At 50.1% G+C, this 13,287-nt stretch overlaps 1 protein-coding gene across 2 annotated transcripts in view; it reads left to right on the top strand.

Annotated features, from left to right (window-relative positions):
- Nucleotides 1–12,808, top strand: part of Tmem132c (transmembrane protein 132C) — a 301,046-nt gene extending 288,238 nt beyond the window's left edge. Inside the window, exons 7-9 of one of the 2 annotated variants that reach the window (XM_050146639.1) lie at nt 882–960; nt 2,210–2,401; nt 10,085–12,808. In XM_050146639.1, the coding sequence (XP_050002596.1) occupies nt 882–960; nt 2,210–2,401; nt 10,085–11,266 (1,453 nt within the window). In that variant the 3' untranslated portion in view covers nt 11,267–12,808. Of the gene's footprint in view, nt 1–881; nt 1,156–2,209; nt 2,402–10,084 lie in introns of both variants that reach the window. The other variant, XM_050146638.1, reaches the window with a different exon arrangement.
- Nucleotides 12,809–13,287: the final 479 nt, after the last annotated feature.

Raw genomic sequence — 13,287 nt, 5'->3', positions numbered from 1 at the left:
AGCATCCTCTTTAAAGGTCACAGTTCCAGGTCCCCTGGCAGAGTGGGGTGATGTTCACCCTGGACCATTCCCCTGCGTGGATCACAGTTTTCCCTGAACGAGCCCATCTCAGCTGAGTGAGGGCTGCCACCAAAGCCCAGTATCTCACTCACACTTCTCCCTTACAGACTGTCAGGGAGTGCCCAGACGGTTCCCCAGAACCCCTTCATTTTGAAGAGTCAAGAAGAGTAGTGTCCTAGGGAGATGAGTCGATAAAGTGTTTGCTGTGCAAACAGAAGAACCTGTGATCCATCCCTAGACTGTACATTAAAAGAAAATGCTGGGCATGGGCGGACAGGTGGGGCGTTGATATTCAACCAGCCTAGCCTAATCCGTGAGTTCTGAACCTAGAAGAGACTTTGTCTCAAAGGAAACAGAAAATGTCTGGGCATGACACCTGAGGTTGTCATTTGGCTCCACATACACACATGTGCCCACACTCACTCACTCTCTCCTCTCTCCTCTCTCCTCTCTCTCTCTCTCTCTTCCTCTCTCTCTCTCTCTCTCTCTCTCTCTCTCTCTCTCTCTCTCTCTCTCCCACACACACACACACACACACACACACACACTCTCTCTCTCTCTCTCTCTCTCACACACACACACACACACACACAGAGTGACTGCTTATGGGGCTGTGTGAGCTTAGGAAATGGCAGCTGTCTTTTTGCCAGGCAATGCGCTCAAGCCTCTGCATTGCCCAGAAATGGATGCCTGGCTCCCGTGGGGGCCCGAGACTCCCGTCTTGAGCATCGCCTTCTGAGATTGAGGCATTCACCTGCCCTCTTGTGGTGCTCTATGCTTCTTCCCCCCATGTCTGTGACAGCACCTTTCTTCCCACACAGACCCACTCGGGACAGCGAAGAGGAGGAAGAAGAGGAGCAGAGAGGCCGGGGTTGTGCCCTGCAGTTCCAGCATGCCACGGTGCGCGTCCTCACCCAGTTTGTGTCGGAGGGTGCTGGGCCCTGGGGCCAGCTGAGTCACCTCCTCAGTCCAGACTGGCAGTCTGACATCACTCACCTGGTGGCTGACTTCATGAAGCTGGAGTCCCCGCACATAGCCACCCTGCAGGACAGCAGGGTCCTGGTTGGGCGGGAAGTTGGGATGACCACCATCCAGGTAGGAAGCAGGAACTTGGGCTCTGTGTCCTTGGCTGGTACCATTCTTCCTGGGACTAGGGGTGCCCTGGGGGTAAGGCAGGTCACTGTGACCAGTTCATTGTCTCCATGATGGCTCCACAAGGTGACATGGGAACAAGAATTGGACTTGGACCAGCCCTTCCATTTCCAGTCTCCCCTTACCCATGGGAACCCACCTCAAGGGCTGCACCCATGTTCCCACCAGTCCCACCTCCCACATAGTTCTCCAGACTGCCTTCTATCCCCTTGCATAAGACTTGCCTTTGCCCTGTATACTGCTGCTGCAAAGGCAAGGGTGGGCCTAGAATTTCCCTTCTCTCTTCTTGACTCCATTATCTTGTGTGTTTAATTCAATACAATTTATAATATTGTATCACTCAAAAGAATGTATAGAATGGTTGGGTTTGGGTCAGATAACAGACAGGAGTAGCTTTCCTCCACCCCTCAAGTCCCACTTGACTTTCACCACCCTTCTAGAATGTCCTGGCGGATGCTAACCCCATGATAAATGTTCCGTCATTTCACCTGCACAGTTCCAGCCCAACCCTGGGCTTGTAGGATGAGACAGGGTGGCTTTCTGCAAAGAGGCAGTGTGATGATGGAAGGCAGGGGACTGATAGACTTCTGTTATCCCAGTTGATCCATAGTTCCCTTAGAATTTAATTCATGCTGCACTGAGTCTGTGTGCAGCTCTTCATGCGTCCAGCCTGCAGGATCATCAAGTACACTTAACTAGGTTGTGCACCATACGAATGGTCCATTACCTAAAGGGAAGGGGCTCTTCCTTCTTAAAATGGAATGGTTTTGTGATTATTTCTATTTACCAATGGAAGTAAAGTTTCAGGGAAGGACTGCCTTGGCTGCTCAAAAAGGCTCAGTGTGGAGCCAACAACAGTGACAGAAGCCTGTGTGCCTCCTTATGGTCTATGTTCAGAACCTCTGGCCCATCTACGGGGGCATAGGGAGTCTTAACATGGGTTCCTTTACCTGGAAATGGGCATGATGGCACTTCTGTGCTCCCTCTGTTTCCACAGGTGTTGTCCCCACTGTCCGACTCCATCTTGGCAGAGAAGACAGTAACTGTGCTGGATGACAAAGTGTCCCTGACAGACTTGACTGTCCAGGTGGTGGCTGGGCTGTCTATGACCCTGCACCCCATTGCAGAGAACAACAAGGCTACCACAGCTGTGGTCACAGCTGAGGAGCTGCTGCGGGCCCCAAAACAGGTAGGGGTTGAGGTGGGATGGGGAGACCATGGGGCTGGTTCAGCAGAAGAGTGGAGAAAGATGACTGACAGCTTCTTCCCGCTCCCACCCACGCCACAGTCCCACCCCACACCACACTCACTACCCTCCCCATACTTGCAGCCCTCACCACGCTCCCACGCCACAACTCCACTCACACCCCTCGACCATCTTCCAACCTTCAACGAGCTCCCAACCCTCACCCCACTACCAAACCCAACCCAGTCCATACTCTCACCCACTGCAAGCCCTTACCCAAAGTTCAACCCCTAACTCAGCTCACCCCACTCACCCCACTCCCATCACTAAACCAGTCCCAACACAAACAGATTCCACCCCACACCAGCTCCCACCCCTCACCCAGCTCCCACCCCTCACCCAGCTCCCACCCCTCACCCAGCTCCCACCCCTCACCCTCCTTCCACCCCTCACCCTTATCCCGCTTCTCACCCTACTTCTATTCCTCCATCTACTCACTCCACCTCACTGGACACCACTCCCAGAGCATTCTCCACTCCCACTCCTCTCCCTCATCCCAACCTTCACCCACTCCCACCCAATCTCACCTCACTCCCACAGCCTCCTCCCAGGCCTTCCCCAATTCCCTCCCCTGGGCTGAGGATGCAAGGATCAGACCAGGTCAACTGCCCCCTTGTGTTTCCCTAATGATACAGATACCTCCAGGACCCATATACCCTGGCAGGTACAATCCTGCCTGCTCTCTGTCCCCAACTTTCTGGAACTCCCTGCTGCTTCACAGGTCCCTGCCTGCCATGTTCTTCTGAAATTCTTTCCCTGCATTTCTTCTGATTTGAGATGTGTTCCCCTGAGCTCACTCTCCCCTCAACACTGTTGGCTCATTTTCCACCCATAGTTTCAACCCCCTCTGCTCACTAAGGCCATCCTCACAGCCCTGTCGATCTCTGCCTCCTCTCCCACTTCTATTATGCATTCACTACACCACAGAAATTGCTGCTAACATGTACTCCATACCTGTGTTTGCTGTTGACCTTCTGGAAATGGGCTATGGGGTAACTTTCTGTGGGGGCAATGCTTTGCAGAGCTGGCCCTCTGCTGTGCACAGTAGGCTCATAGCAAACACCATTACAAGTCAGTGGAGGTTGGGAGCTGGTAGAAAGGGAGAAGGAAATATGGAGTACCGCATACTTCTGAACTGAACAAGATTCTGGAGGTAGAGCTCTGGAAGGACCCAACCTGGACCTCAGTCCTTAGAGGCAACCACTTCATCTCATGTCTGTGAATTATATTGGAAACAACTGTTGTGTGCTACAAAGAAGGTCTCTGTGACCATTCCCTTTGTGAGTGTCAGTCACTACCCATCCCTGTTAAGAACAGAAGCATTGGGGACCTGAGTACTCCACCAGGGTAGGCCTCATATTGGCTCAGCCTTTTGTTTCCAAAGCTGGTTCCCACGGGTGACACACATCCAGGAGAAGTTGGCAGGCTGAAGTGAAGCTCCATGTAAACCCCAATGTGGACAGGGTTTGCCTGGAGTTTGGCCTGCTGTGAGTGGCATGGGCAACATGTTCTAGACCAGACAAGGAGGCAGTGGGGCCTCCAGTCCTTCACACAGTATAATGGAACAAAACAGGCTCTGTGGGAATAGACATACTACGAAGACAGAACACAGTGACCATCTGTGCAGGCAGAGCAAAGCTGGGGTGATTGGTGCTTCTAGGGAAAACCAGAAAAATCCCAGATGCCCTGCAGGGTTTAAGTATTGGCAGACACAAGCTGCCTATTTTATGACTTAGAGGTGCCAATAGGTGGCACATGATTTGTGAAATCCACATGAACTCATCATCCCTGCTGTAGGGTCCAAGGACCCTGGAATGGTATTCAGCACACATGGGTGTATCAGCTAGCTACTGCTGTGTAATGATTAGGACTGCCTAACAACTTACTGCAACATTGTCCCAGTTCTGTGGAAACCCAGCTGGGCCCTACACTCAGGGTGTTTCAGTGCTGACTTCTCATCCAGGGAATGATCTACTTCCAGGGGTTTGCTGTTTGGGAGCAAGATCCTTGTTGTGAATGACGAGGTCCCCATCTCATAGTCAGTTATTGTAATTATCTAGGTGCCTCACTTAGGTCCTTGTGACCATCAGTTCCTCTTCCCCCACTTCTCACTTCCCTCACCCACAATATAGTCTGCCCCAGGCTCTGTCACCCTCCTCTACCATCAGCAGCAGGAACTCGTGACCCTAAAGGGGGCAATAACTCCACCATCCCCTGGCTAGGTAGCCCAGGAAGCCATCTCTGTCCCATAGAGAACTTCACCATGTGACACAGATGAAAAGGGCATCCCTCACCATGTGCCCAGCTTCTGGAAACTCTACCAAGCTGTCTTTGAAAAGCCATCCTGAGCCAGGCAGTGGTGGTGCACGACTTTAACCCCAGTACTGGGGAGGCAGAGGTAGGCTGATCTCTGTGAGTTCCAGGACAGCCAGGACTACACAGAGAAACCTTGTCTCAAAAAACAACAACAACAAAAACAAAACAAAACAAAACAAAGCAAAACAAAATCAAGCCATCCTGTCCAGCATAGTAGACTTTGGTCCCGAACATCAGCTAGAGAGACTGGGCGTGCATTCCAGCCTTGTCCAGTCTGCAGTGATGGCTCCTCCGCCCTTCTCCCTGACGACAGGAATTGATGGTGTGTTCCAGTTTGTAAATGAGAGTGAAAAGTGATACACGTTTAAAGCCCAGTTGTGAAGAGGTGGAGACCATAGGATTCCAGGGGCTTGCTGGCCAGCAAACCTAGCTGAATCAGCAAGCTTCAGGTTTAGTAAGACCCTGTATCAAGGTGGAGAACCACTGAAGAAGAAACCTAATATCAACCTCGGAACTTCATGCATGCAAGAAAAAAGATGAGGGTCCAAAGAACAGAGGAAAAAAAAGTCAAAAAGCTGGAAGCTCTTTGCTAAGATGGAACATGGATTAGAATGGACAGGCAGCGTAGCCTCTAGGATGTAAGATAAAACCACTGTCCACATCCAACAGATGAAGACCCATCTGTCTTCATCAACCAGCAGTAATTGGATGCCCAGGCCAGATGCAGGAGACTTATAGATAGAGCAGCTTCAATTCGCAAGTATGACTCTCTAAAGAAGCAGGGTCTAAATCACTGGTGGCCACGTGTTATTTGAAGTCACTCTGCATTTATCATCTTGGGAGATGTGGGTTGGATTCTCCAGTGAGGTTTCCAGCCTCGCCGTAATGAGACGATAGCAGGACCAGATCTCAATCACAAGGCAGAGCTGATGGAAATGGCCCTGACAAGAATGAAGTTTCAATCCCACTATCGGTCCTTGGAGCAGGACTTGGTTTATATTAACGTACTTCTCTGTCCAGGTGGGAGAAGAAAAATTAATTCCAGATGAAAGGCAGCCATAACGAACAGCGTTTTATCTCACAAGGCAGGCACTCCTGTGTGTGTCCTTCATAGCTTCCTTTCTGAAAATCCAGAATATGAGCCTTGCTTATTTTTAAGCTTGGGTGGAAGAAAAAAACTAAATGAGTTGCCTGGGATTCTGGCAGGTGGCGTGAGTATGAGAATGGGTGACACAGATGGAGCTTTCCAAGTGTAGAAGCCAAAGGCACAGGGCCACACTCTGTCCGTATCAGTTTCCCCACATGCTGAGGCTGAAGCAAGGATTGCTTGTTTATCTGGACAATGAAGGCCCCTCAGCAGACAAAGCAGGCAGCGTACAAGGAAGGGAAGGGCAGGTCCTGGATCTATGTCACCCGCTCAGCCACTGAGGAAGACAAGTTCACCCACCGATGCTGCCAGAGAGACCTACCAGACTAGAAAAGGCCAGGGATGTACCACGCTCAAAGGATGAGGGAGCTGGGTTCAGTATAACACCACCGATCCACTGTTCATCAGGGACAGCCCTGGTGGCTGTGAATTCCTTGGCATCTCTGGCTTCACTCAAGAACTCAGGCTCCAAAGCTTGTGAGCAAAGATGAATACGCAGAGTTGATGATGGAAAGTCAAGCTCGTGGCAGCTGAGCGGCAGGATAACTGTTCCACACCATCGTGAGACTTCAAATTAGTGCAGAGTCTAACTCAGAAACATAACTATTCCCCTTTACCTTTTTTCCCCCTCATCTTTGGACAAAATCCTAAGTGTGCCCAGCCCTCTGTGCTTTCTTGTTTTTTTGTTTGTTTTGTTTTGTTTCTGAAAGCTGTATAGACCCCACATAGAGCTGTTTCCAGACTTCCATTGTTGGCACTAACTCAACAATTAGGAAGGGTTTCTCTCTCCCCCTTTTCTCTTTCTCTTCTAGGCAGCTGCCAAGATTTACATCTTGCCTGTCCTGTATTTTTTTTTCTCTCAACCTCCAATAAAATGGTCACACTTTAAAATAGCGGAGAGCAGAGGAGCGGTCAGCAGTGGCCAGTGCAATCCCCCTTGCTCTACAGAACTTTGCTCTGGCCTTTCTGTTCCAAACAGTAGACTCAGCTTCAGTTACCCTAAACAGAAGGGAGAAGCCTGTAGGCAGGCATTCATGCCTTCAGGGACAGCCAGATCCAGGCGCCCAGACAGCACCACCTGAAGTCTTCCTTCCACGGCTGCCATTTGTCTTCATGTTGGATTGCAGTCGCCAGTGCTTAATTTTGCCTTTCTCATTCCGATCTCCTCCTGAAGCTTCTAACTGGACCACTGGCTGTCCTTGCTCTCCTTATCCCTCTCCATCTGCCTGCCTTGTATGTCTTCCTAGTTCTGAGTAAGCATGCTGGTTGTGTTGGCTGCTGAGCTGGCTCTCTCCTCAGGCATGTCTTGCCTCCTGTATAAGGCATCCCAAGAGACTCACTCACTTTCTCCCTCCCCCCATTCTTTCCTTTGAGATGGGAGTCCTGTGTAGCCTAGGCTGACCTCCAACTTGCTATGTAACTGAGACTGACCTTCCGCTCTTGAGCCTCCTGCCTCCACCTCCCAAGTCCCAAGACTGCAGGCTTTTGTCAACACGCCTCTCAGTTTTCCATTTCTAGAAATTCTGTGTAGGTCTCCACACATCCCTGCCTTTCCCCCCTCACCTCTGCTCTCCTAGAGTAGTTTCTGCTTTAATTTCTCTTTTGCCATTTTATTTCATTAGCGATTTTTTTCTTGGTTTATTTTAATCCAGTCTTTTCCAGTTGTTCCTGAATCTCTAATATTAGTCTGATCATCTAGGCTTTTAAATTAGTAGTAGTAGTAGTAGTAGTAGTAGTAGTAGTAGTAGTAGTAGTAGTACAGTGTGTGGGTATTTGTGTGTGTGAGTTTGTGTGTGCATGCACGTGTGCGTGCCACAGCAAATGTGTGGAGGTCAGAAGACAAATTTAAGCAGTCCGTCCTGTCTCCTTTCACCTTGACAGTGGGTTTTTGAGATTGAACTCCTGTGGCGTCAGGCTTGCACAGTCTGTGCTTTGATCCACTCAGCCATCCCACAGACCTCCTGTGTGTATTTTTAACGCGCCTTTTGTGACACCTGCCGCCTACCCACAGATGGAGTTTTGCTTTTATCGGGGGAGCCTTGTGCAGCTGTTGCTTTACCTCGCTCTGCTGCCGAGGAACTCCGTGTGGTTCCATATTCACTTGGGTCCAGCTTCCAGTCCGTGTCTCTGCTTCCCTTCCCTGTGGCCCACTCCCTGTGGCCCACAGGCAGTGCCACACCAGCCCAGGACTGAATACAGCTTTCCTGTTTCCACCAGTGGCAGAGAGGAAAGAGATTTTTCAACCTGTCTTATGTAAAGAGGCTCCCCACTGCCTCCTCTTGCTGTCACAATAGGGGCTAAGGTGGGTGTGGCCAGGTGAGCAACCAGAAAGGCTCCCACAATCAGGACTGGTCTGGTACACCACAGTGAGCCTTTAGGGAAAGGCTAAGCATTGCTGTTCTGGGTACACCTAACCACGAGGCTTGGGCACTGGCTGATCCCTGGGTCTCCAGCACAGCACAGCTCTGCTAACTTCTTGCTAACCTGACAGACAAGGGACATGCTGCTTAAACTTGTTGTAGTGGCATCTGCTTTGCAAGAGACGCAGCCTCTGAGCTGACCCCTAATATGCATAGGTGCTCTGTTTGTGATTCCTTCCCCTGTTAGAATCGTATAGAGTTCCAGGTTTGTCCTGGTGACCAGCAAGTTAAGGCTCTGTCCACGGTGCTGAAGGTGAGGGCTCCCACAGGAAATGCCCTGCAGCATTCCATCTAGGTGGGTCTGTATCCACCATCTCAGTGTATTATCCCTGGACTGTGCAGAAGGCAATGTCTGTGCTTACTGAGAACATAGCAAGCATATGAGGACGGAGCCAGAAGCACTCAAACTCCCTTCCCTGGTCTCCACAGTGGAAGAGTTTTTATGTCTGTTTGGGCCTTGGCTGAACGATTGCAGGTCTTTTTTGGCCTGAACTTTGCTGGTCTGTTGGTCTGTTCTAAGGCAGCTGAGATGAGCCCACCAGGTGTCATAGGCATGTCACTATTGGCCACCTGACAGTCCTGCAAAGAGTGTTCCATGGCACACTTCCAAAGGGAAGATAATCTTGTTTTTCTGTTTCTCCCCACAAAGCAAAGGGCACCTTTAAGACCCTGTGGAAGAATAAGGTGGGGAGGGGAGAGAAATTAGTCAGGGTCCTCTAGAGGAACAGAACTGAAAGAATGAAGATATACATTAGAAGGGGATTTAGTAGAGTGACTTACTGGCTGTGGTCCAGGTAGTCCAATAATGGCCGGCTCATGATGGAAAAGTAGAGAGCCTGGTAGTTGTTCAAAGTGTGAGCTTGGATGTCTCTACAGTTCCAGTCTAGCTCAAGAGTTCTGGGTGATTCCTGAAGGGCTGCTGGTCTTTGGTCCATGATGAAAACCTGAAGTTGGACATAATACCAGCTGCAGCAATAGGGTAGATGAACTTGCCAGCAAGAGGGCAAGCAGGCAAAAAGCAATGCTTCCTTCCTCTCTGTCTTATCTGGGCTGCCAATAGAGGCGTGGCCCAGGTTTAGCATGGGTCTTATTGCTTCGGGTAATCTGATTAAGGAAATTCCTCCCAAGAGTGCCCAGCAGCAAGGGCTTCTATTGATTCTGGATGTAGTCAAGTTGATGACCAAGATTAACCATCACAGGAGAGAAGACAAGCAGTCTCTTTTTTGAGACAGTGTCTCATGTACCCTGGAATGACCTCAAGCTCCTTGCTTCCAACTCCATCCCAAGCCCTGGAATAAAAGGCATGCTCTACCACATCTAGGCTAGGCAGTATGGGGAGTCAAACCCAGGACTTCATGAACTCTAGGCAGACATGTTACCAACTGGTCCACATTCCCAGCCCGTAGTTTTCAGTTTCAGGTCTTTGGCTCTGGCAGAATTTCCTGCCTCAGTTTCCCACCTCTACAAGTCTCCATTGTCCTATGAGGCTAATGAAGCCCAGGAACAAATGGTTGGCAGATAACAAAAAGCCGGTCCAGGACTGTGTGTGTTTTCTGCATCCGGCTGATGCTGGAGCCGTGTTAGGGTATCTCTCGGATGGAAAGCATATTCACTTCCCCCACCTCACTGGCACCAGATCAAAACTCCATGTCACCCTTCCTATTTCTTTAGTGGTGTTCTAGGATGAGTCCCTGGAGATAAGGCACCCCCCCAAAGTGGTTCTCATGGTCTCTGTCCCTGCAGGAAGCTATAGTCAGCACATGGCTCCAATTCAGTGATGGCTCAGTGACACCCCTGGACATCTATGACACCAAGGACTTCTCCTTGACAGCCACCTCCTTGGACGAAACTGTCGTGTCCATCCCACAGCCCCTCTCACCTTGGTGGCCCACTGTGGTGGCTGAAGGAGAAGGCCAGGGCCCATTGCTCCGAGTGGACATGTCCATTGCTGAGGCCTGTCAGAAATCCAAACGCAAGAGTGTGCTAGCTGTGGGCATCGGCCACGTGGGGGTCAAGTTTGGATGGGACGATGCTGACGCCATCAAGACTGGCGATAAGGATGAGGAGGAAATAAAGAACCATGCCAGTGATCGCCGGCAGAAGATTCAGGACCTGGACCGCCCAGGCCAGGATGAGCGCTACCATGGCAACTCTCCTGGGGATCGTGAGGAAGGGGCTCTGCTGAGTACCACCACCACTGCCAAGTCCCTGCTGGATAACAAAGTGGGGAAGAGTGGCAGGCTGGATGGGGCCAGGCTACACAGCATCCCCATAGACTTCACCAACTTCCCAGCCCATGTGGACCTCCCCAAAGCCGGAAGTACACTGGAGGAGAATGGTCTGATGCAGACCGCCCATGGCCTGAGTGACCTGGAGATTGGAATGTACGCCCTCCTGGGGGTCTTCTGCCTGGCCATCCTTGTCTTTCTCATTAACTGCGCCACCTTTGCCTTCAAGTATAGGCACAAACAGGTGCCTCTGGAAGGCCAGGCATCCATGACTCACTCTCACGACTGGGTATGGCTGGGCAATGAGGCAGAACTCCTGGAGAACATTGGGGATGTGTCACCTCCCCAAGATGAACACACGACCATCATAGACCGAGGGCTGGGAGGCTGCGAAGAGAGCAACCACCTGCTTCTCAATGGTGGCTCCCAGAAGCACATGCAGAGCCAGGTCCACAGGCCACCCGGCTCCGGGGGGCGGCAGGGCAGGGAGCTCAGGCAGGAACCTGCAAACTCACCCACCTCCAAGATGAAGAAGGTGAAGTTTGCTACCTTCACCATGCCACCCGAGGACAACTGCCCCACAGTGAACTCTATCCTCAGTGGTGACGATGACATCAAATGGGTCTGCCAAGACCTAGATGTGGGCACATCTAAGGACCTCAGAACCTATCTGGAGAAATTCCAAGACAATGTGTAGCATTCTGGCCACCTCTCCAACTCGGACAGTGTCCTCCTTTCTTCCTTCCCTCGGCCGAGTAGCTGGATGGAGCAAGCTCCCAAATGGACTGAGCGAGGAAGATTGGGGCCCACAAAATGCCAGCTAGCCGTTTAGAAGCTGGGAAGGGAGGTTTTTATATTAAAGGGTTTTTTGTTTTGGTTTGGTTTTTTAGCAGTTGAGGATGGATAGGTTTCCAGAAGTTTGAGTCTCTGACTCCACAGGGAGGCAGAGTGGATCCATGACAGGACTACTCAGAGGTGAGAGGGTTATTTTCTGACTCAAGATACACTGCAGACAAGCTACCAAAAATATTTGTTAAAAAAATACAAAAAAGACAAATAAAAAGACACAAACGACTGTTGGTTTATATTTCTAATAAAGGAACAAAATGTAAACATAGGGCTTGCTAAGAGGCACCCTCCATTTAAATTCAATCTTCATGTTTCTGAGGATAGCCCGTGTCCATCAACCTGGTGCCCCGGACGAAGTACATCTTGTACTAGTTGTCTCTTAGGAAGAACAAGAATTTTACATTCAATTCTATATCCCTTTTTGCTTCCATGTCTCCTTCTTGTGTCCTAGGCTTCCATTTGATTGAATTTCATGTTTATTTCCAAGGACCGAGTGGTATATTTTCCTAAATGAAATATAAATTATATTTCTATTCACTAGATAGGGTTTTTTTTTTTTCCTCTTTGTAAGAAGACCATCAATGAGTCCGAGCTTGATGTTGTAACATTAACCTGTTTTTATATCTCCCTGCTTTGTTGACCTTTTCTGGCTTTTTTTTTTTTTTTTAACAATATAGGAAGTGCTCAGCTCCTCCCATGGGGAGAGCGAGTTCCACAGCCATCAGCAGTTGGGTCAGGCCAGCGGGTGGAAGAGTGTTCACAGCTACCTGAATAGGCTGTGGCCAGGAGAACAGGGCGCAGACTGTGACACCCGGCCACTCCCTGTGAAGTCAGAGACTCGGTGTCTCCCTCAGTGTGAACACTGTAGAGAGATGTTAGTCCGATCATAAGGGCAGGGTGTTCAGAGCCAGGCAGATGGGCCATGGCTACCACGAGAGACAGCCAACACTGTACTGAACTAACAGAAAAGATGTTTGGGGGTAGAGTTGAGTTATCAGATTTTATTGGGCAGGGTAAACCAACGTAAGCTCAAAATGATAAAAAAAAAAAATCTATGTTAGATTGTCAATCAGACTGTGGCTTTGCACAGCGGTGTAACAGCACAGCACAGAATCGTATCCACTCGGAGCAGAGTGATTACATGAAAAGCAGGGGTGAGCAGATGAACTCCTAGGATGTCCAGGGCCTGGTGCTCTCCGTCCATCGGCAGAGGGAGAGGACACCCGGTACTGTGACCCTCAGCTGAACAGCACTCACAGACATACCAGGGGATGACCATTGATTTTGTTTTTTTTTTCTATGACTAAAATCTGTAGCTGAGAAAAGGTCCTGGAAGCCTGGTGACCTTAGTTGGACGTTGGACACGTATATTTGTAGCATTTACAATAGATTTTCAAAGCTATTTATTTAACCTGTGGTGGCAGTTGTCATTAAAACGCTTGCCATGGCTTCACAAATGAGTGTCTCATGGGATTTTCTTGTTTCATCTACTTCCTGCCCTCCGATCCTGACCAGATAGAGCTGAAGCATTCCCCTGTTAAAGAAGAAGCGACACACCTGCCCCTCCCTCGCCTCATTCGCGGGCAGATCCAGAGTTATTTCGATGGAATACAATCTCTCTCATATACCCACTGCCACCTACCTGTCCTCGGGTCACAGCAGGGCAGCTGGAGGCAGCTGGTCACAACCCAGTCAGGAAGCAGAGAGAGACAAATGCTGGGTCTCAGCTCATTTTCTCCTTAATATTCAGTCCGGGTCCCCAGTTTATGGGATGGGGCTGCCCACGTTCAAGGTGGGTCTTCCCTCCTCAGCTAACCCAGTCTAGAAACGCTCACCCAGACACACCCAGAGATTTATCCCCTGTGGGAC

The sequence above is a fragment of the Alexandromys fortis genome, unplaced genomic scaffold (assembly GCF_014885135.2).
Source record: "Alexandromys fortis isolate MF-2015 unplaced genomic scaffold, M_Fortis_MF-2015_v1.1 scaffold_56, whole genome shotgun sequence".
NCBI classification, from domain to species: domain Eukaryota; kingdom Metazoa; phylum Chordata; class Mammalia; order Rodentia; family Cricetidae; genus Alexandromys; species Alexandromys fortis.
The sequence above is the reverse complement of the archived record's forward strand: the minus strand, read 5'-3'. Positions and strand labels throughout refer to the sequence as shown.